Raw genomic sequence first — 22,211 nt, 5'->3', positions numbered from 1 at the left:
CTTACTTGAGACATTTTGTGTGGGTGTGTATTTTTTTCTAAATTTATAAGCCCTGGCTTTTGCCCTGGTCCGGTAGAAAGCACTCCCCCACCCTTTTCCGTTTCCAGGCGGATTGCTGCTCTGTTATTACAGCTCTGTAACTTTCTCCAGCACTGTCCTCCTTTGCTTATTATAAACAGCTTGCAATAACCCTTTCAGTGCTGCTGGCAGTTTTGCTTTAAATCAGGACTGCTTATTGTATTCATTATAAAAAGCAAACTAAAACAACAATCTTGTCGTAAAAAGCAGATTAAAGACTTCTCCCCTGTTATGGCTTTCTCTTTAGTTATAGGAAATTTATTACAGCTTTTATTTGTATATTGTATATTGTAGTGTCCTCGTACAGGGCTTTTTGCTTTCTTTCTTTTCAATACTAAGCCAAAATCTCCAGTGTAATGGGATTTCTTTACAAGTTTGGCAAAGAAACCTCTTCAGTTCTGAAGCTGAGGCAGCACTATCTTCACATGCCAAATGAATCAGAAAAATTTGGGGATAACATTTACATCTAGCTGTCTTAGAGTCAGATTTTCTGTTCTCCTTCTCCTCTTTTACTTTTTCATTCCCTATCAAGCAACAATTGATAGTGATGTGCAAGATCTCTCTTCCTCTAATATCAGTGGAAGTTAAGGCTGAATTGTGTAAGTATTTAGGTAGAAGTAAGTGAGCGTGGCTGACCCACTGTTTGGTGTAGTGCTGTAAGTGTATAATCAGCCCAGAAAAGCAGCCTTAAATTTGTTCCTTGTAACAGTTCAGTACTTCATTGATTATCTTGGGAATTAACTTGGACAGTCCTTAAATACAAGTTATGATGCAAGACAGCAGAAAACAAGGTTAAGCATTAAGTTAGTGGGTATTTGCCAGGAGAAAGAGAGTAAATTGTTTCTTCAGTAGTCAAATAGACGAATTCAAGTAGATTTTTCAAAAGAGGACAAACAATACACCTATAAAGTAATAATAAATATATTGTAGAAGTAACATTTTAACACTTGTGCAAACCTTGGCTCTGGCAAATAAGGTACATATGGGCACTCTGTCTCCTCTCTTTCCTGACCAGATGCAGAGAACTGAGGTTGCTAGTGAATATTTCTTTTTAAATGTAGAATGATGTTTCATTCATATGCAAAGTTCTCCCTGGATGAATAATTAAGCTTTGAGTGTACTGTAGGTCTGTCCAAGTAGTGGAGGACTGGCTTTTCTCTTCTGTACTCAGCCTTTTACTTAACATTACATTTCCTTATTAAATGGGAATTTATTTAATAGGAATTGAAATAGATCTTTTAATGATGTTTTCAGAGCTCAAAGTAGCTGGGACATGGTTGAAAATGGTAAATCATCCATGCTAATTTATGTTATCTAAGGAACTGCTCTTTGAGCTAATGTCCAGAATAACTAGGCCAAATGGTGCTGTTGAAATTCCCCTTGGAAGCAGAGCAGTAATTGGATGAATGTTTAGCCTGTGAACAAAAAAAAATCCATGCTAAAGTTTATGGATGCTGTTTGGGCAAGGGAATGAAAGAGAAGTGGGCTGTACAAACACTTTATTTGTCAGAAGGGATGTTAAGGAGACATAAAGATGTTTTCCCTTCTCCCAAGTGCCTTCACCACAGTGAGGATGATTCAGCTTGTGTATGGTCTCTGGAATGCCTACGTGTAGGGAGAGAGGAGAGGATTTCTTTAGGTGCAGCTAATTGAAAATACTGTAGGAGATAATGTCTGTAGCACATTGCCTCACCATGGAGTTGCCTATTCAGCGAGTTTATCATCTTTATGTTGACTGAAAATAAGGGGTTTTTTAATCTTTGTGAACAAAACACATTTCTCCAGATGAGCTCTCTCAAGCAGGAATTCATTGTTTCTGAAGTGGTTGTGTTGGCAAGGAGGCTTAGCTGTGTTCCTGTGGTAAGTTCTTTTGTCCATGATAGCATTTTGGGATCCCAGCATCGATGTGGCTGACTCTGGCACTGATTGGACAGTTTATATTTAGTTGCTGGTTTCCTATAATAGTTTTCAGATGGAGATGTTAAAGAACACATATCCTTGTGCTGCTGTAATCCTGAAAGAGAATGGGGGAGTGAAAAAGAAAAAAAGGAATTGATGTCCTTCTGCAGAAGCAGTTACCAAAAAAACCAGCATCTGCTTTCAGCAGCAGAATTCTGAAATTAATTTTTAAAAAATTAAGTAGCCAGTGAAAGCAAAATGCTCAGAAAATTCATGGATAAATCACTGAAATTTTTTCTTCAGAAAGGCACTTAACAAAAGCTGTGGAATGGTCACTTGTTATTGTTATTACAAAAATATTATTCTCCAGTTTAGAATAGTCAATTGCTGTTAAGTAATAGTTATCAGACACTACCTCATGTCAGCTCCCATGTTCTATATTGCTGGTGTACCTGCAATGCAAATCAGTAGATACCCAAAGAAAGACCAGTGTCATATATGATTCAATTATACTGTCAGATGTATCTTTTATTTCCAGTAAAGCTGCAAACATACCAGAGCCTGGATTTTACTCTGAGCCTGGATTTAAGGTGACCTTTCTAAAATCTCATATTCCAAGAAGAAAATTGACTACAAGTTTTCATCTGAGATGGGTTTGCAGAGCATTTAGAAATTATCTTTATGTAGCATTTTTTATTTATTAGCTTTATTTTTTAATTTCGAAAATATTAGCAAAATAAGTCATCCTAGTTTACTTTGATAAGCTTTCAAGAATGTGTCTGTGCTTTACTCAGCACTGGTGGGTAGGTGCCTGCCTGCAGGGACCTGACTTTGAGCTGTTCTGTGGTGATAGGAAAATCTTGAGGGACAGTGGGGCCTGACCATAGCAACTGAAATAATCATCCCCTAGTGCCAGACAGTACAGAGGTAGGAACCCTGTAAAGCTGAGGAGAACATGAGGTATCATTCTCTCGCAGAATGTATAGGATAAAGACAGAGTGCTGCCACCACTGTGCTTGTAATGTGCTGCACCTGTTTGGAGTGCTGGCCCCTCTGACTTATTTTGAGGAGGAAATTCTAAAGCTTGCTCTGGTCTGGTTTGACTTGAGCTAGTTTGTGTCATGGTTACACAGCACAATTTTTTTTCTAGCAGCTAGAACTGGGAACAAATCATAGGAAGGTAGGGATGAGAGTCACCTGCAGAAGTCACCCAGCTCTGGAGCAAAGTCATCTCAAAGGCCTGCAATAATGCAGGCTCTGTAATCTGTTCCTGTATTGAAAACCCAAATACACATACCAAGCCAAATAATCCTAACCTGCTCTGTTTCTTGCTTAATTCAAATGCCTTTGAGATGGACAGAGCAGGAAGAACATTTTGTTTTCTTTCTCTTTACGTTCTTGGAAGGTGTTGTCTTGTTTTTCTCCCTCAGTTTTCTCATCTGTAAGACAGATAATCTTCTTGATGCTCTCTGGACTCCAGCTAATTCTACACCTGCCTTCCACTAGAGTGCCATGGGTTGAGCACAGTGCTCCAGATTAGGCCAGATGCTGAGAATTTGTCCTGTAGATGCAGCATGTTTGTACAACTCAGTCTCACTGCCTTTTATCAGCAGGACCACATTGATTTCTTCAGCCTGTAATTCAGTGTAACTCTTTTTCTCTCAACATTTGTGATCTATAGTCCCTTTACAGGTATTCTTGGTTGCACCTAGCTTATATAATCTGAGGCACCTATAAAGAATTAAAGTAATTCTCCTTTTTTTAGGCTGGTTTTCTGTAACTATTAAACTACCTAAAATAAGAATGCAGCTTGACAAGCATACTGTCTTTAGACATTTGAGCCATTCAGTAACACTTTACTTGGGCCAGAGTTCTATGGGATTGATTGCTTCTGCTTTTTAGGTAGTGAATATTTAATCTTTATATTTGTCTAGTGTGCAGTTTTCCCACATCCTAAAGCAGTTTCACCTGGGCCACAAGTGATGGTCATTTCAACATCCATTGATAAAAATATTTCTCGTGTGATTTATTACTCAAGTCGCTGTTGATCTGCTCACAGGCAGTAAGTGATCAACAGCTACCTGGAGTGATTTTTGCATTGTGTGGTAGACTCAGGCTGTGCAGCTGCTTGGTTCACAGCAATCAGGGTGAGCAGGAGGGGGAGGAAAGCAGCCTCATCAGAGGCACTGCAGTGCTGTGATTTATGCAGGGCGGCTTGCCCCGCACTGGACTGCTAGAGGATATTTTTCCCTGCAGCATTCGAGCGTGAATTTAGATCTGCGTGTTTTTAACCTGCTACAAGGAAAATAAGCATTTTAACCACTAATCATATGTCCCTTTGCACAGGTGTAATTTCTACCTTGATACTGGGAGGAGAAAAAAAAAAACCCAAACAAAAATGCTGAGTATTTGTTATCTAACGCTTCTTGTTTAGTTGCCTTGTGCTCCGAGGGTAGTGCTTGAGTAATAGGTGCAGCAGGGCTGGTGAGCAGGAGGGAACAGATCTGAAGCTGCTTTCAGGCTATTCAGAAGAAGAGCAGCTCACTGATAAACTACAGCTTTCTACAAAATTTATTCTTGCCCGTGCAGGGAGAGCTTTAGGTACTTTATTAAAAACTCCTCTGAGATTTTGCCGCTTTTCCTTAGTGGGCTCCAAGGTTTTGTGAGAGGTGCTTTGGGGAGATTTTACACCTCCAGACTCCTGTTTGGCTGCAGGCAGTTTCCTCTGGGCTTCCTGCTCAGTGGCTCTGGTGGTGGTTTCGCATTGTTCCCCACTGATGACTCAGGGAAACAGGAAAGAGATCCCCTGGTGAACAAAAAGCGCAACCACCAAACAGGTGCCTGTATTCTGGTGTTGCAGAGGACAAACCACCTCATTCTGGACTTTTTCCTAAGATTCTTATCTGCAAGTATGAGACTCAGGAGGAATGGGTCATACACGCTAAACGGGTAAGAAACAGCCTGCATCCTCTTTCGAAACTTCATCATTAAACCACGTGAAAACAGAAGCCTTTATTTTCCTCTCCGGTGACGGGGTACATGAAATAATGGCCATGTCTTTTGTCTCAAAAAGAACAGAGGATCACAGAGTAGGAAATGTGCAGCTTATTTAGCTTTGTTTTCTTCTGCATCTTGTTAGGTTTGCTTTTATAGTGCGTGCATTTGGTGGGGGCAGGTCGGAGTTGTCCATATGTTAAAATGAGGTGGATTTGCTCAGTGAAGCCATGAAACATTAGGAACTCTGTGATTCCTGAAGAAGTGCCTGTGGTAATTATTTTAAGTATTTTCCAGCTTATAGTACAAAAAAGAGCTAGACTTATTAAATGTGATGCTCCCTGACATGGAATACAAATTACTTTAAATTTCACCAGTCTGAAAAATTAGTTGAAGTTTTTGCTACTTGAAACTACTGCTCTGAGTAACTTTACTAGCTTTGTGGTTTTAAAAGTACTGATTTTATTTCTCTCTGATTGCTGTTACATCTTCTCAGTAATACACCATAACTGCAAAGATGATAATGAATTAAGTATTCCTTGTTCAAAGAATTTTATAAAAATTGAAAAGAGAGAATTTTCAGGTGATTGGATTTTTAAAAATAATTGTGTTTGATTTTTATTAAAGCAGATTCTTGTGTGTCTTCATAGGATGTAAGTTTTATTTCTGAGCACAGCTTAGCTGGTCTGAAGAGGACTTGTACTTCCACTGTGCAGTGGTGACTGTTTGCTTGCAGCTGGCAGGTGACTTGACAAATGAAGAAAGTTGTTAATCTTGGAGTGTCACTTTGCTTGGCTGCCTTTAGCCCTCTGCAATGAGTGAGTGCTGAGGTAAGTGCAGCATGGTGCAGCTCCTGAGAAGCCCAGGTGTGTTTTGGTTGTGCCTCAGAGTACAGGTGTGCAGACGAACCCCGCGGTGCCTTGGACTCGCTGGCCATGCTGCAGCCCAGTGGCAGCCTCTGCACAGGACAGGCAGATCCCAGCCCAGATGGATGGGGAACACTTGGGCAATGTTGGTCATCTGGACAGCTCTGGTTTTTGCCTGCACTGGTTTGCCCAATGCAGCTTAGAAGGATATTTTGCTTTGCCAAAGTATGTTTACATTTGATTTTTAAAAAATCCAAAGTTTGATTTGAATTAGGTTTTTCTTAATGTCTCATTAGATGGGTGTTAACATCTTCGTGACACATCCTTAACATTTTTTAATGACTGTAATAAAAATTACATTATCCATTATCCAACTGCAACAAGATCAAACATAATTGAAAGTTACTACCTTACAGTGCTTGGTTTTAAGCTGATAAACTTGTCCCTCAGTGGATTGGGTTTGCAGTAGAGAGAAGCTAAGAATATATTCTAGTTAACTTGGTTTTTTTGCAGAGGTTTGTGACCTTTGAGAGATTATCTTAGACAATTAAGAAATGATGCTGAAAAGCAAAAGGTAGTGGATATTGCTTATGTTAAATGAATTTTTTAGACTTTAGTTACAAGAAGTACAATCTTTCATTGATTTGAGTTTTATTAAAAATGAATGCATGGTATAGAACTTCAGGGAAATGTATTGTGCACGATCACCCTGTGCATCTGTTGTAACTTGCAAGGTGATGCATAATCTTTTTAAGGAATTTCACTTGCTGTGGCCCAGTGTGTACCTGGCATTACATTTTACAGTGAGCATTTAACTGGAAGTGTTGTATTACAGTGAGTAAAACCAGAGGCACCCAAATGCTTGCATGAAGAAGCAGCTTCAGCTGTGAGTTTGTGGGAGACTTCAATATTATCTGATTCTAACATGCTGATCTGCTTTACTTTATTAAACAACAGATGCTGAGGAGTTGATTTATCTAATTAAAGAAATTCCTTTTATGTTTATCTCTTGCCTAGATGGTTTAATAATGCAAGGTAATGGAAAAAGAGCTTCAAGTATGTTTTCCTGTTTAGCCTAAACTTTTGCCATGTCAGCAGAAAAGCTTGTTTTGATCTTGAAGGGTTTTTGTTTGGGACAGCATGTTCCACTTGTCAGGTGGGGAGGTAGCCTGTTGTGCAGGTCACTTGAGGAGAGGGGAGCTCATTGGGGTGGAGTGTTGGAGGGCAGATAGTTACTGTGGGAGTGCTTTTTACACTGCCATGCATGAAATTTTATTATAAAAAACAAACCAAAAAAAGAATTTAAAAAACACACACAAAAAATCCTGAAACAAAACAACAACAAACCAAACAAAAAACCTCAAACAAAAAAAAAAACAAAAAAAAAACCCAAACTGTCCCTAAAGCTAAACAAGAAAAAAGGGGATTGTAAACAAGGATTTGTAGCAAAAGTCATCATGATAATAAGTTTTTTTTCCATTGGATATGATTTGCTCAGGCTCTGATTGCAGTTGTAAACTCATAAAGGGGGAGATTGCAAGGGGAGCTAAGATATTTGAGGATATTTTCCAACCTAATACAGCAAAAAGCCTCCCCTGCCTCGCTTTTCTGCTGTTCCATTGCTTCTCATTTGACACTGTACGAACATAAACGGGAAACACAACTAAAATCCAGAGTTTCACTTAGAAGCAGTGATTTATAGGTATTCTGTGAGCAGGTCTCACTGGACATGGGCATGTTTGCTCTTGCTTGTTGAAATGGGTAATTGTTAGGCTTGTGGAGACAGAGGGATCTGGTGCTGAGATTCATCAGAGGACACTGAGTTAGAAGACCCACTTTATCTTGCTGAGACTGAGGTAGAAATCTTACCTGCCAGCATCTCTTTGGCCATGTTGTTAAGTCAGCTTTGCTGTTGTGTGCTATCCTGCCCTGTGCTGATTGTATTTCTTTACATTGCAAAGTTTCTTTGTATAAACGATCTCTTTTGAAGGTCATCTTAGCTTGGGAGATATTCATTTATTTGCTTGGTGCTGTGTTGTGACACAGTGACACTGAAAAATGCACTGGCACTGTAAGCATTGCAGCATCAATTTTTTTTTCTCTTTGCAATCGCTGTTTTTTCTTTTGTCTTCTCTCGACCCTTTATCATTTGGAATTAGTGATGCTCTAAGTCTTTGCAGGCTGTTAGGGTGTCAAATAACAAATTGTTTACTACACATTTATTTCCCCCTTTTTCTCCTACAGACTTGAGTTTAAGGAAGGGTATAAATCCAAGCATGCATTTCACAAGATATGACCTCAACACAGCTTGAACTTTGGTCCCAAGTCAAACTTCCTGTGTACAGGCCTGTGCATTCCTATAAGCTTCACAGAGGTGCAGACGGAGCTGTGTCCTCCTGGTGTCCCTGCCCAAAGGCCATGCCCTCTGCAGGAAGGCTTTGCTGCAGTGCTCAGTAGATTGTCCAGCTGTACAAGGGACAGCTGGCAGCTTGCTGCCTTCCCTTCCACTAGCATAGGGAATTCTGACCTACAGCCTACAGGGGGAAAGTTGCACCCACACTGGGCTTTCTGATGACCCGGGCCAGAGAGCCACGTGGTGATTCTCTTCTGCTTGTCCTGGTCATTTTGACAAGGCCAAGTGAACCACATTTGGTCTGAAGTTCAGGTTCAGAAGCATGTCAACTGATGTTTATTAAATCTGAGCAATAATCTCTGCAACTCGTGCACAGTGGCTATCCCAAACCTGTGGTGATGGAACTGAACTGCATGTGCAAGAGATTATTTGCTGAAACAAATGTGTACAACAATTTAAAACGTTTAGATGTTAATTAAATAATTTTTATCTTCTCATCATTGCCCTACCTGACTCTCCACTGCTGAATAACTGCTGTGTGGCATGTTTTCCTGGGACATTAAGTGTCAAAAGAACATATACTAGGTCATACATTCAGAGATCTGGTGGAGGTGAAAGCTTTGAAAATGCTGTATTTGCAGTTTAGCATCTCAGTGCCTATGCTGCTGAGGAGCACTTGCTCAATTTTCTCAAAAAGTCTGTGTTTACCTTGTGACGTTGTTGCATCGGTGTTTCACATGAGAGTTCAAATAGTTGGGCACCTCCCCTCTGCTCAGTACTGCCCTGGGCCCTTGTGGAAAATGTTCCTTGCGTTCCACTCTGCATGGAAGGGATTTTTTTTCTGCATTCATCTCAGGTCTGTGTGTACATGAAGGTGATTATATATTATCACAGTCAGAACTAACCATTGCTTTGAAACAAATTCAAGTTGGATGGGGACAAAATACTTTGGAATATCTTAATGATTAATGGATGCTCACTGGCTGATAAAAAATATTGTTGGCCCCAAGATGTTTCCTCTTTTCCAAGCCACTGCTTTAAACTAATGACTTTTGATTTTGAGCCAAGTACTGAAATTGAAAAAGAATTTGTTTTTCTTGTGTGCTTCCGTCTTGTACTGACGTAAAGCAAGCCAAGGAGAGAAAGTAGTATCTTATGTTTGTTTTGCCCAAAAAAGTAGAAATGGGAAAGAACATAGTAAGTCTGCTTCAGAAGGCCTTTTTATTAAGCCTCATTGCATTTGCAGGAAAAATATCTTTGAAGGATGTGACAAACAGCTCATGAAAGCTCGTTGGAATAGCTTGTCTGGCAGACGGAGGTAGTATGAACACCCAAATATCTTATCTGAGGAGAAGCAGCTGTTTGAACTTCTTTACAGTCCTCCCAAATTACCACATTTTCTGTCATGAAAAAAAGGGGAAATCTAAGGGTAGCAGTACAGACTGTTATCCTTGGAAAGCACAGCACAAATGTATCAGATTAGGGCCAAAAACGTAGATTATCCACTCCAAGGTTTTTTTTTTTTTTTAATTGGGAATCCATTTTTGGAGAGTAATCTTTAGAATGCTTTATGGCTGTTTCAGAAAATTCAAGCCAAGGTACAAAATGCCAGCCCTCCTGGCTGAGCTCTGCCTGCTGTCTTAGTACTTCCTTGGTCAGCTGTAGCCCTCTCCTCATTTGTAACTTAGCTACAGCTTTACCCCTACACTTTCTGAAGCTGACAGTGATCTTCATTCATGTGCCTCAGTTACAAAGTGAGATGGCTTCTTATACGTCACAGAATGCCTTATTTTGCTGCTTTTTGGAGCAGGAGGGTTGGTGCAGTGTATGCAGGGATGGTGTTTGGATGTAGACATGTAAGGCAGCTCTGACTGCTGGGTGTGTACACAGGGAGAGCAGCCCCTGAGGACAAGCAAAATGTGGCAAATACTCTCATGCTATAAACAGCAGAAGTTTCCTTTATAGAACACACTGCTCAAGTCTCCCACTCACTCCCCTGCATCCCATGTCTGCCATTCCATAACTGCACAGTGACACTGCCAAAGGATGGGGACAGGATTCCAGCCTCACACCATGTCCCACACACAGGAAAGGTTTCTGGCTGTTCCTGACCACTGCTGCCTTGCTGTGCTGGGAAGGTTCATTCCTGCAGGCTCTGGCTCCTGTGCTCTGCCCTTTTGTTTTCCTGTTGGCTCTACTGCAGGAACAGTATGGAGAGGTTATGGAGCCATCAAAAGCTGGGAAAAGAGGGTCATGGTGGATGCAAGGGCCTTGAAAGCAAACAGCAGGACTGACAGTAGTCTCCCTGTCACCCTGTGGTGACTATAGCTTACCCTTTGCAGCAATTCCATGACATTTTGGCATTATTTATGCATCCTGAGCACTCCTGCTACTGTCCACTTTACTCTGTGTTTGCTAAGATTGAAATACAGTGCAAAATACCAAACCACTTCTAGAATTGTAATTGTGGATCTTTGAGTAAATATTCACCTTCAGGAATGATGGTTGTTTCATAGAGGGTTGGGAGGGGTTTTCCCCCCCTTTAAACTATTTAAACTATTCAGGTTGAGAAAATTGTAGAAAGTAGTAGTTTGTAGAAAGCTGGGGGTTGTTCAGCCTGGAGAAGAGAAGGTTGTGTGGAAAACTCACAGCAGCTTTCTGGTATGTGAAGGGAGCCTACAGGGAAGCAGGAGAGGGATGCTGCTTTACCAGGAACTGTAGTAAGGGTTCAAACTGCAAGAGGGGAAATTCTCTGCTGTGAGGTGGTGAGGCACTGGAACAGCTTATGGGGAGGTTGTGGATACCCCATCCCTGGCAGTGTTCAAGGCCAGTTGGATGGGGTTCTCAGGCTCCTGGTCCAGTGGGAGGTTCCCTGCCCATTGCAGGGGGTTGGAACTGGATGACCTTTAAGGTCCCTTCCAACCCCAACCATCCTGTGATTCCATTGCCCTTTATATTCAGCCTAGCTGTACATGCAGGACTTCTCCTACAACACAAGATTTATGATCTCACACGTGTTTTCTTTGGAATTTTTTTGCATGCGTGAGCATTCAAAAGTAGTTTAAGCATTTTTTTATTTGCTTGCAATGTATGTGTAAAGGCTTAAACTGCAAGCCTTATATGGGGAAAGTATTATAAATGTAATGCTTCTAAATAAAAGATTTCATTAGAACTTGCACTGTGAGTCATTTGTGTTATATTAATAGTGTTATTCCCAAATATGGATTTGGAACTGGGCCTTCTTCATGGTGAATGCTGCAGATGACTTACAGAAAATAAGTATTTACATTAAATATCAATTTTTTGGGAGGAGTAACCTTTTTGTCAGCCATTTATATAGATCACTGAGCATATAGTGTAAAATAATTTTATAATGTAGTTCTGAAACTGCAGTACTCTCTGCCAGTTGATACTTTAGTATCATATTAGAAAAGTTTTTGTTTTGTTTTTTTTAATATGAAAATGTGATTAGGACTCAAGCTGTAGCACAGAAGTATGCTCATTTTGATACATATTCTTAAAAGCAGCCTGATCACTTTGTCTCCCACCTTTTGGAAACATTTAAATCAAAGAACAACCTATAGGAATATATGTTCATTCTCACAGCTTATCTACATGCAGCTAACAGCAACTTAATGGATATTTTATAAGTCTCTCTCAGAAGCAAAGATTTAATTCAGAACTTCAGAATGTGCTCTTGCAGGCCTTGTGTGTGTGTATTCTTCCCTCCCTCTATTTTTTCTTTATTTTTTTTTAATCCCCCGATAGTGTATGTGTTTACTTAATGGGAATGTCTCACCTCTTGATATAAAACAGTGTTGTCACACAAATTCAAGAGAACTGTCAAGTCTTGCTCTTACACAGAATCTCAGGTGGTAGGAAGTGCTCATCGTAGGATTTGAGTATTACAAAGATGTTCCATTAACAATCTGGGGCCAGAACAGGGAACAACTAAACACTTCAGATGTCTAATTTAAAAAAAAATGTTGGCATCTTTTCTGCCACCTCCCTCTGTCCCTACAAGTAAACTGCTTTCTGGAATATGTACTGTGGTTAGGGCTTGTAATGAAAGTTGTATGCAGGGTAAGAAGTGCCCACTAAAACTGGCCATATAATTTATGTTTTACACCAGAAATATTAACAGCTAAATTTATAGCTCATTAGTAATACCTAGGAGCAATAAATTAACTGTCAGCTTTTATACCAGTTACTGTGAATTGCAGATACAAGAGCTTGATATGCACTGGACAGTTTATTTCTGCTTCTTCCCCCGAAGATGCTCTGAGGACTGGAAGCTTTTAATGGGTTGTTGCTGTGAAAGAATACTGAATAATTGTAATAAGTGTAGCCATTTAAAAAGCATTTTTCAGTGAATTCAGACTTTCCATTAAAAGAGAATGGGAGTATCCTTTCTTCCCATGCCCACTGTCAAACCATACCAAAAATAATGATGATGTAAATTGAAGTTTCTTTCCTTGTAGCTGTCTTGAGGGAACTCTTGAATATGCCCGCTTTTTAAACTAAGGAAGAAAAAGCAAAACCAAAACCTGTTAATGATTTTTTTAAAGTCTCCAGTTCCCGGGGCTGTGTCCCGCCAACAATGCAGCATACACCATCACTGTGCTTAGTGCTGCCAGCTTAGCTAAAAGAAAATGGGAGTTCTGCCACTTCATGTATGTGGGAGAGAATAACAGTGATGCCACAGGGTGCTAAGGATTAGGAACCTCAAGCATTGGCAAGAGGCTCCTGCTGAATGGGAGGGAGCAGCAGCACCACTGCTGCTGCCTCTGTGCCTCTTGAGTTTATTGGTTTGGGTGCTTTATTTCACAGCTGTCATGCAGCTACATTGCTCAAAGGTGTTGAACACATTATTTTTCAAGACAAGTGTTTGCCTTCTCAGTCAGTTTTAATTATGGATGTATTCAAGATACAGTAACAAGGCATTTTCTCTGGGGCATTTAATCATTTTTTCATTATAATTTGATTTCATGGAGCTTGTGAGAGGATTTTTGTAATGAGTGATGGCTCAAAGAGGTATTACACAGACTACATATTTAAATAATTTTATGGGGTTAAGTGCTATGTTTTGTAATATGCTCAAGACACTGCACTTAGAGTTACTAAAAAAAAAAACCAAACTATTTTTTTTGTAAGCTCTAAAGGGCTGTTGAGTCTGACCTTGACAAGCACAAGTTTAGGTACATGTGTAGGAACTGAAAGTAATCAGATTTTTTGCAGGTTCATTTAATGTTTTCACTAAAAAGATATTAATTTCTCAATGGCTGAATTATAACTTTTGAAAAAAGAGAGGTGGATTCCTGCCAGATTAGCACAGTAATACTCAGCAGTCTGGATGGTAGGTGCTTCCTGTGAAGGCGAGTAACATCTCAAACTTAGTATGTGATGCAATCAAGCTATTTTAGGCCTTTTTTTTGGGGTCACTCGTAACAAATAGTGTCAAACCAACATCTTGGTGGTTTTTTCCAGTGGAGAACTTTCTATTCATACTCATTCTTTTTTTGTTACTTATTTTTAATGTGTTCCTGATGCACATTTGATCAACAAGATGTGTCCTTTCAAACACAGAGATTTATTAACAAGTGAGTGACCTTCCTAGAAAACCCACACATATTTCTGTCCTAATGATTTTTTTTCCCTGAGCTAAAGACAATATTACTACTGATTTATGGTTTCTGAAGTGGAGGTGTAGAACTTTCCTGTGCTCTAGAGAGCTGTATTCTCCACTTGAAACAGTATACTTTGTAAAACATGGATAAAAATGTCTAGCCACTTTATAAGGCTCATAAGAATGAATGAACTTGTACAGTTATTGAAAAAGACATTTATTTACATTTGTCACATTTATGTAAAGGTAAATAAAGTCTGTGTAAGGGTCTCACCACCTGAAAACTCAGGTAAAAATAACTGATTTTTACATTTATGGGTAAGTCTGCATTAAATATAAATACATTTGAAAACAGCAGCACCAGGGTGAGTAAACATTAGTAAGCCCAGCCATCCTGTCGCTTACCTTACAATAATTACTGGTCTGCATTTGAAGAACAAATCTTAATGTTGCCAAACTCCACCTTTTTCCTGCCCAGTCTGTATGTGGGAGAGTCTTTATAAGAATGTGTTTCCTGTTTCCCAGACAAGGGAGGAGAAAAATGTATTTTCTCCCTGTTCTGAAACACAAAAGGCAGCAGGCAGTGACTGGGTGCCCACGGCAGCTGCTGAGCACGAGCCTTGGGCAGCTGCAGCCCCTTCTTCCACTGCCCATCCCATCAGCATCTGCTGGTACAGTTGTATCACACAGAAACCAGCCCAGAGGTGACAGAAAGAGCTGGATGTGTGGGTTTTATTAGGCCACTTCAGCCCAGGCTTTGAAACATAGAAAGATTGTCATTATTTTCCTCCTTTTCTTCCAGGCTCTTGTCCCAGATCCCTTGTTTTCAGTTTTATGGGTTAGTTTTTGTCACAGGCTATTAAACTTGAGAGTAAGTTCTGCAGAGAGCAGTGGCAGAGCAGGAGCATGTGCTTAAGCCATATAGAAAAGTAACTGTAGCCCTCTCAGGCTGCAATCCTTATAAATTTGTAAGGACAATAAAAATGTACAGGAGAGCAACAATGATTCTTCTGACTTGGAAGGATATCTAGGTGTGCCAATCACATTTCTCTGAAACCAAGTCAATTAGTTTAGATTTTAACATCTGTGCCAGTTGTGTCCCATATTCTGTGAACAAGAGTAGCTTCAGGCTTTCCCACCTTAAATTTTGAACATTACTCTGATTTCAGCATTTCAATTTAAAATAGTACAAACTGAGGCTGCTGTGTTTTAAAGTCAAATCCACTGCTATGGTGTTTACAAAAATAAATTTTACTTCTATGGAGTCAATTTCAACCAAGTTAGGGTTCACATCTCTTCTTGATGCTCTCCTTTTAAGTAAAAAAACCCATAATTTTGCTTTCTGGTGGTGAATTGTGCAGTCAATGATGCAGTATGTGATCAACAGATGGAGTCACAATGGTCAGCTATGGGGCAAATAGGAGTGTGTCACTGTGTATGAGAGAAGTCCTATGAATAAGCTCTCTTAAAAATGGTTCAAGAAAAGTAAGGGTTTGGGGTTTTCAGAATGTGGTTTTGGGATCATCAGTTCCCATTTTTCTGTTTTGCTCTGGAAAGGAGTTATGTCATGTGTAAGTTTGCTCAGGCCGTCAGCATTTACACTGACTATAGGAGTTCTGAAGAACTTTTGGTGGGAGGGAGAATGTCTCTTAGTGTTTTGGAGAAATTTAGTGGACTGAATAAATAAATTGAGCTTTTTATATTCTACATGTATTGGAAATCTGGATAGGAAAATAAGTTTTCAACTTTGCTACCATGGCACTCTTAATAGGAAATATAAAGCATGAATTTCCACTTCTGTATGCACAGAACATTTTATCAATAGTAAACATCATAGTAAATCTGATAAATATAAATACTAAATCTGTTCTATAGCATGAGTAAGGATAATGATGAGGCAGTTTGTGTTACAAACTATGTTGCAATACAGGTTAAATATTTTTATTGTCACATTCTTGAAAACTAATAGTAATTTGTCTGCTCCCCTGTAAGTGCATACTGGTATATGGCAATGCAATTTCAAAATAGACAGCTCTCTGAGGATTAAAAAAATACTTACAAAGTGTTTCAGACCATGCTTCATCTCATACATAATAGAAATGTAACTCCCTAGTTGTCCCAAATACATTCTTCAGATTTCTACACCTTTCAACTGAATGCTCAGGCCTGATTTTCTTTATTTTTACTGCTTAGTGTTCCTTCAGAGGGTAGTCAGAAAACTGCAAGACTGTGAGGAGATTCTTGGTTTTTGGTAATCTTCAGCCATGGTGAGCCACAGCCACTGTGTTTTCTCACAGTGCTCTGACACATGAGTGAGCACTGAATAGCTCTGCTTGGATTGCACCTCTCCATTCTCAAGTCCCAGCCTTCTATTTCTCCAAGTGTTTTCCTGTGTTCTGGAGCCCTTCTGACTTCCTCCAAGAGCAGTACTTAACACCATGTCCTGGCACCTTGGGACAATGGTAGCTGTGTGTGCTTTTGCTCTGTGTATGGTCTTATCACTCTCATTTATGGGAACTGATGTAGTTGCACTACATCTTTGCCAATTCTTTGCAAGGATTTCACTCAATTTCACTCCTAGGCCTTAAAGCATGGAATATGAATCAGGTTTTGTTTCCCTGTATCCATTCAGCCAATTTTTGAACAGCATTGCAGCTTCTGGATTATTTAATATTTGTATGTGTACAGAGCAGATGTTTGTTGCCTTCATGGAAATACAAGGCTGTTTGTGAAGGGTTACACAAGTAGAACAAATGCCAAGCTGCTGAGCTGTTTCTCACTGCCAGTCTGTTTCTCTTAAGCAACAATCTGCTAATAGAAGTTGTTGTACAAAAGCACATGTCTACAGTACAGGAGGAAAATCTGGCTTCCTTTGTTGCATGGTGAGAGAGCACGGGCTTTCAAGTTTTGCTGGAAACTGATTGTCTGGAATTAGAAATGAGGCAGTAAATGAAGCCCTGGAGAGGGTGAACTGCAGCTTTCACTTTTTGTAGAGGTGTAACATGTTGAAGTTTGGAAATGTCTGCAAGTTCTGACTTGCATAAGCCTTGGGCTTCTTATCCATCAAGTAGCTCAGTGATATTGAGTATATGGAGTGTGTTTATGGGGAGAGTGAGGGTGGGTCATGTTTTTCAGCAAGTTCAGGTATGGTTGGTTATCTTTCCTGAGTTCTGCACGTTAAAGTAGCATTTTTTAAAGTGAGACAATGAACAGTATTGAAGGAATCAGGGGGCATGACTTACTTTGGGCTCTCTCACTGCTGCACTCCAAATGTGTTCCTTGTAAGGGATGGGAGAAGGCATTTTCCTTTCTGAGCATAAGAAAGGGAGAGTAAGGAAGGCAGTGGGGACAGTGGGCAGGAAAGTGGAGCTGAATGGCTTTCCATGCTAATGGTCACATTAGCAGAAGAGAAGACACAACTCATTCAAGTTTTAGGCTGTATCATGTTCTCCCTTGGGTCAGATAATTTGGCTCAAATCAATAACTAATTTTGCTCAAGGGTATTCAAAGATAACAGTGGAATCAGCACAGTGATAATTCTATATGGAAGGAAGATATAACATTTTTGCTATGTGCTCTTCATTTGTTTCTTACAACCTAATTTTGAATGACCATCCTGTGGCTTCTATCCCTTTGGTTGTGGGTGAGAAAGGGAAAAAAAAAGGGATTACAAGAAAAACAGTATTTTCTTTTCTCCGTGAGGTTTTTAATCAAAGGTAGCATAACCCATGGTGATGATTAAGTTATTCTAATTGTTACTAAACTGATTAAATATTTATAAAACAAGAGTTATATTTATAGCTCTTCTTTCTGGATAATGTAAATAAGTTGATGATTTAATAGCTTTTTCTTTTCTTGATGAAATAATGAGAAGTAGCATTCTTTCTGTTGACTTGGGATATGAATATTCTCTGAACTTCTAAATGTTACAAACTTAAAACATTTACAACTTGCAACAGGTTATTTATTTTTTTGGGGAATGGCGATCCAGATGAAATTTTGTGCTTGTTCATCCCTATTAAGATTTTAGGAGCACTCCAGATCTTTTGAGCAGTTATGCTTTCACTGTTTTGAGTAGGCACTTCAATACCTTTTGAATTAGAAAGGCTGAAAAGACCTGCAGTATTTAACGACTGGGAAAAAAGCTTTCTGAGAATGAGGCATAAGGAGATTTTTAAAAAAATTACTCAGAAGATCAAGAGGTAAATATAATATCTAACTAATGAAATTTAAAGAAAGGGAGAAGAAAGCTGTAACAGAGAAAGGATGCAATTATAATTGGAAATATGAATGTTAAAATAAGGAGGTTTCAGATATTCAAAAGATGTGTGGCTTAACAATGGATGTGATCAGGCATTGAAACAAACTACTGCAAAAATCTCCGCTTTTTCTTCCTTGTCAGATACAAAAGTTGAAGCCAGATGCCTTTTTGGGAGGTGTGCTTTAGCTAATAGAGCTTTGGGTTCGCTCCAGGGGTGACTAGATGGAAGGCAGACAAGAACTGGAGGCTGGTTCTGAGCCCAGAACCACTCTGGTTGCTGTGGTGTGCTGGCATAAAGTGTAGCTGAGCATCCCCAGGTGTGGGAGCTCAGTCTGTGGCCTGGACCTGATTGCCCAAGGGCTCCTGGAAAGAGCCTCTGGACATGGGGCAGCCACCCTGCCTTGGCTGCCATCCTCTGTGGGCTCCTGAGCAGCAGGTAGGTGGCTGCAGCATCCCCTGCACGTGCAGGACCTTTGATTTGTGCAATCCCAGTAAATCAGGCTTTTCAGGGAAGCACTGGGCAGGTTCTGTGGTGGAGGAGCCTGGCATGCCACTGGAGGAAACGTGTGAATCACTGGGTGGAAAAGTTGGGCGTTACCCATGTAAGTCTTGTCACCGCTCCAAATGTCTCCTGGCGTTGTTGGTTGGGGTATGAAGAAGGTTTTTGAGAGTACACCTGCACTGGAACAAAGTCAAGTGTACTTATTGGCAAAATGTGTTTATTTTACCAGTATAGCTTGTTTTACTTGGACAGCTCAGAGGCATGGGTGAGAGGTGACTCTAAAACGTGTGTGCAGAGCACAGGGTTCCTCAGAAGTGTTGTGTCTGCAGTAGCAGCTCTTTGCTACCTTGCTATATTGATGTAGGCAAAATACCTTCTTCAGTCAAAAGTGTGTTTTCATTGTGAAATAATCAGAATATGTAAGCTGTAAAAACCATAGTGGGGACACAGCTTTTGATTTTATCTACAAGGTTAAAAGAGATCAACTCAACCACAAGAAGGGGCATGCAATGCTGACTGTACCTGACAGATCTTGTCTCTGTATGAATTTTAAGCTAAGTCTTGCACATTTTGTCTTGTCTTGAAAACTGCTGTCCCCCAACAAATCATTGTTGGTGAAGACAAAGCAATAGCCACGTGAGGTGAAAGCTCAGAGGAGTTGTGCATTACCTGCTTGTTGCTACCAGAGGGATCCATGCTACTGACTGTTTAAAAGATTAAGTTTTGTCTGGGGAGATTTGTTTTCCAAAGGACTCTGAATCCTTGGACAGTGAAGCATAGTTACTCCTCCATTTTCTTTGGGCTGGGAAGTGAACATCTTCCTTTAACCCTAGACCTTCCCTCTTCCCTCAGGCACACAAAAAGGATTTTATGGGCTGTGGAGAGGCCTGGGGTTACAGGGCACTGGGTGTCTGTCCCTGCCTGGACTGGCAGCAGGATGTGACTTCTCACTGGTGTTACTTCTGTCTGTGCTGTGTTTTGATATGCACCCACACTGTGATGGGTATGAATACTGACTTCAGCTAGGTGGGTCTTTTTTCATTTTCTTTATGAATTTATTCATAGGAAAAGACAAGAAACAACATCCTTCACACAAGAATCACCATACAAGCACTATAGCTCTGGTTAGGTTCCAAATATGCATGAACACCTTGCAAACAAAGCAAAGCCTAATTTGTGGAATAAAATATTTTACTACTTTCAGAAACAGCAGTAGCGATGTTTTGAATATTGTGTCATTAAAAACAACAAGTATATTGTTTTATGATAAAGGAATTATTTTTAAAAATTTCATTTAGTTGACCATTTGTTCTTTGTATAAAAATGGAGCATGTATTGAGGAGAAAATAAGGAATTTATTTTACCCTGTAGAGTTAGTTAGAATACCATGCCCTTTTTGTTCTAACATTAAGCCTGTAGGGGAACATTTGGGAGCAGAATATATTCTGTCTTTTAGCACCCTTCAGGCCAAGAAATGAAAAACTGAATTCCAACATATAATCAGTCAGATGCTTGAATGTGGAGTCAGTATACCAATGTTAGCTTTTGAGCTGCTTAATTCTTAGCTGTTGTGTCTTTTCTTTTAATGTGACTTACTCAGGTGTGGAATTGGCTGACTTTTTGTCAGAGATATGTCTAGAATTAAAGTTATATAAGGCTGCATCTGTTCAGAGGAAATTTGCATGGTTCATACTTCTGGTCAACATTGGAAGAGCTTGTAAAGTTTTGATGATATTTTCAATAATCTGCTATGTTTTAATTTTGCTGCTTCTGGTTAGTGTGAGCGATCCTATTAATACATCCTATTTATGCTTTTTGTCAGCTGTACACACCTTCATTTTATCAAAACATCAGGAGAATCCTTGACACTTTTCTTCTGTTCAATACACATTTAGAAGTGAATTCTTTTACAGAAGTTTTAAGTTTTATTTTTTAATTAGCGTGCCAGTACAAAAAGTTTAGGCAACTGTGGTAGAGACAAGGGAAAAATAACAGTGAAGAAAGCTGAAGGAGAAAATTTAATATCTGTTTCATAACATTAATAAAAATAAAGCTACTGTAATGAAAAATAGCTGTTCCTTTACTAAAGTAAAGACAATGAAAAGATTGATGGTGCTGCCCAAGTCCGGCTGTGTACGTGTTTATGTAATGTGGGAAAAATTTTCTAACAAACTAAGAATAGTGGTTACATGTTTGCCCTCTTGGTAGTATTCAGTCATGATGCAATTCTCAGCAAAATGCACTATAATTATACAGGGAAGTTGCTATTTGCATAGTAGAACACTGTGTATTTTCCTCAGTTTCAAACAATTTTTAGAGCAGAACGTTGAAAGGGAAAGGTTCACCTACTGTGTGTTGGAGCACATCTCCTTGATGCACAAAGTGTTCCTTCAAAGTGTAGAAGCAGCTCAAGATGCAGGGTGAATACATCTAGTGTTCACTTTCCCCTCCCCAGTGAGAAGCCTAGATAAATGTGAAAATACTTTTAAGTACTGTTATCATTGAATTTAGGTAGAATTTATATATATTTATACATATATGTATCTCCCTTACCTGCCTGTACATCCTGGCAGTAACGTTGGAGCTTTTGTGCCTCTTCCCAGTCATGAAGCAATTTTCATCAGACATTTCCAAAAGATGCCCTTGCTGTGTTCACAGTAATGCTATTTCTCAGTTAAATAGGAATTACAGTTGTTTGACATAATTACCCATTGATCCCTGTAGTCTCAGTACATATTGGTATTGACAAAGTCCTGAAAGCAAGTAGTTTAGGAAAAGTATGCAAAGCAAGAAATGCAAAATGTAGATTATAGTAATTTCTGTGGTTTTGGTTGTAGAAGTGGGGAAAAGACTTATTTGGCAAAGTTCATACAGAATAGGCTTGGTAGACACAGTGGTATCCTGTCCTCAGTTTCTGTCCAGTACCTTAGGTGTGACTTTTCTTTTGTCTGAAGGCAGGCAAGGCTCATTTTCTTACTGCATTACTAAAACATGACAAATGGCAATCTTGTCTAACCAGAAGAGCAAAGCTTTTCTGTCAGCCAGTGCTTTTGTTTCCTAGTAAATAAACATTCATTCAGGTGTTGTAATGCACTGTGGGGGGAAAGGTGAAAATGTAGCCATGGAACAAATTCTAGGCAAAATGGAGATTTAAAGGAAGACAGCATCAGAAAAGCGTCCTATACACCAGTATTGCTCAATGACAGATGTGTGCTTTAATGGTGTTAATTTAAACCTCTGTCTCTCCATGACTGGCTTAAACTCAGGGCTGTTCCATTGTACATTCTAACTTCTTCCTTGATCAGGTGAGAGTTGGGTTGATTTCCTTTATTTTATGTTGTTTCAGCAGTGCAAGCCTGTCACAGTAATAAATACTTGTGTCATGTAGAGTGATAATTTAACTGAAGTTTGGAAGGCAGTTTTGTTATAAGTAGACCCTTTCATAACCTCTGTAAGCTTCCAGGAGGTTCATGTTAAGAAACAGCTCTCAAATATTCTGAGCCTAAAATGGAAACCTCTGATGGTTTGAGATAATTCAAGTACTTCTGTTTTGTATTATCTTTATATAAAGAAGTGATGTTTTTGACAAATTTTCCCCTTTTTGGTGTTGTTGGTTTTTTGTTTGTTTGTTT

At 39.5% G+C, this 22,211-nt stretch overlaps 1 protein-coding gene across 3 annotated transcripts in view; it reads left to right on the top strand.

The window, feature by feature from the left end:
* MOB2 (MOB kinase activator 2) overlaps window positions 1-22,211 on the top strand; it is a 110,287-nt gene that overhangs the window by 49,908 nt on the left and 38,168 nt on the right. The window contains exon 1 of one of the 3 annotated variants that reach the window (XM_026793166.2): window positions 4,792-4,926. The exons of the other annotated variants lie outside the window; for them this stretch is intronic. Within the exon in view, the coding sequence (XP_026648967.1) occupies window positions 4,889-4,926 (38 nt within the window). The 5' untranslated portion in view covers window positions 4,792-4,888. Of the gene's footprint in view, window positions 1-4,791; window positions 4,927-22,211 lie in introns of those variants that run through there. 3 annotated transcript variants of the gene reach the window in all.

This window comes from Zonotrichia albicollis, chromosome 6 (assembly GCF_047830755.1).
Source record: "Zonotrichia albicollis isolate bZonAlb1 chromosome 6, bZonAlb1.hap1, whole genome shotgun sequence".
NCBI lineage: Eukaryota > Metazoa > Chordata > Aves > Passeriformes > Passerellidae > Zonotrichia > Zonotrichia albicollis.
Note: the sequence above shows the minus strand (reverse complement) of the source record. Positions and strands in the feature narration are given on the sequence as shown.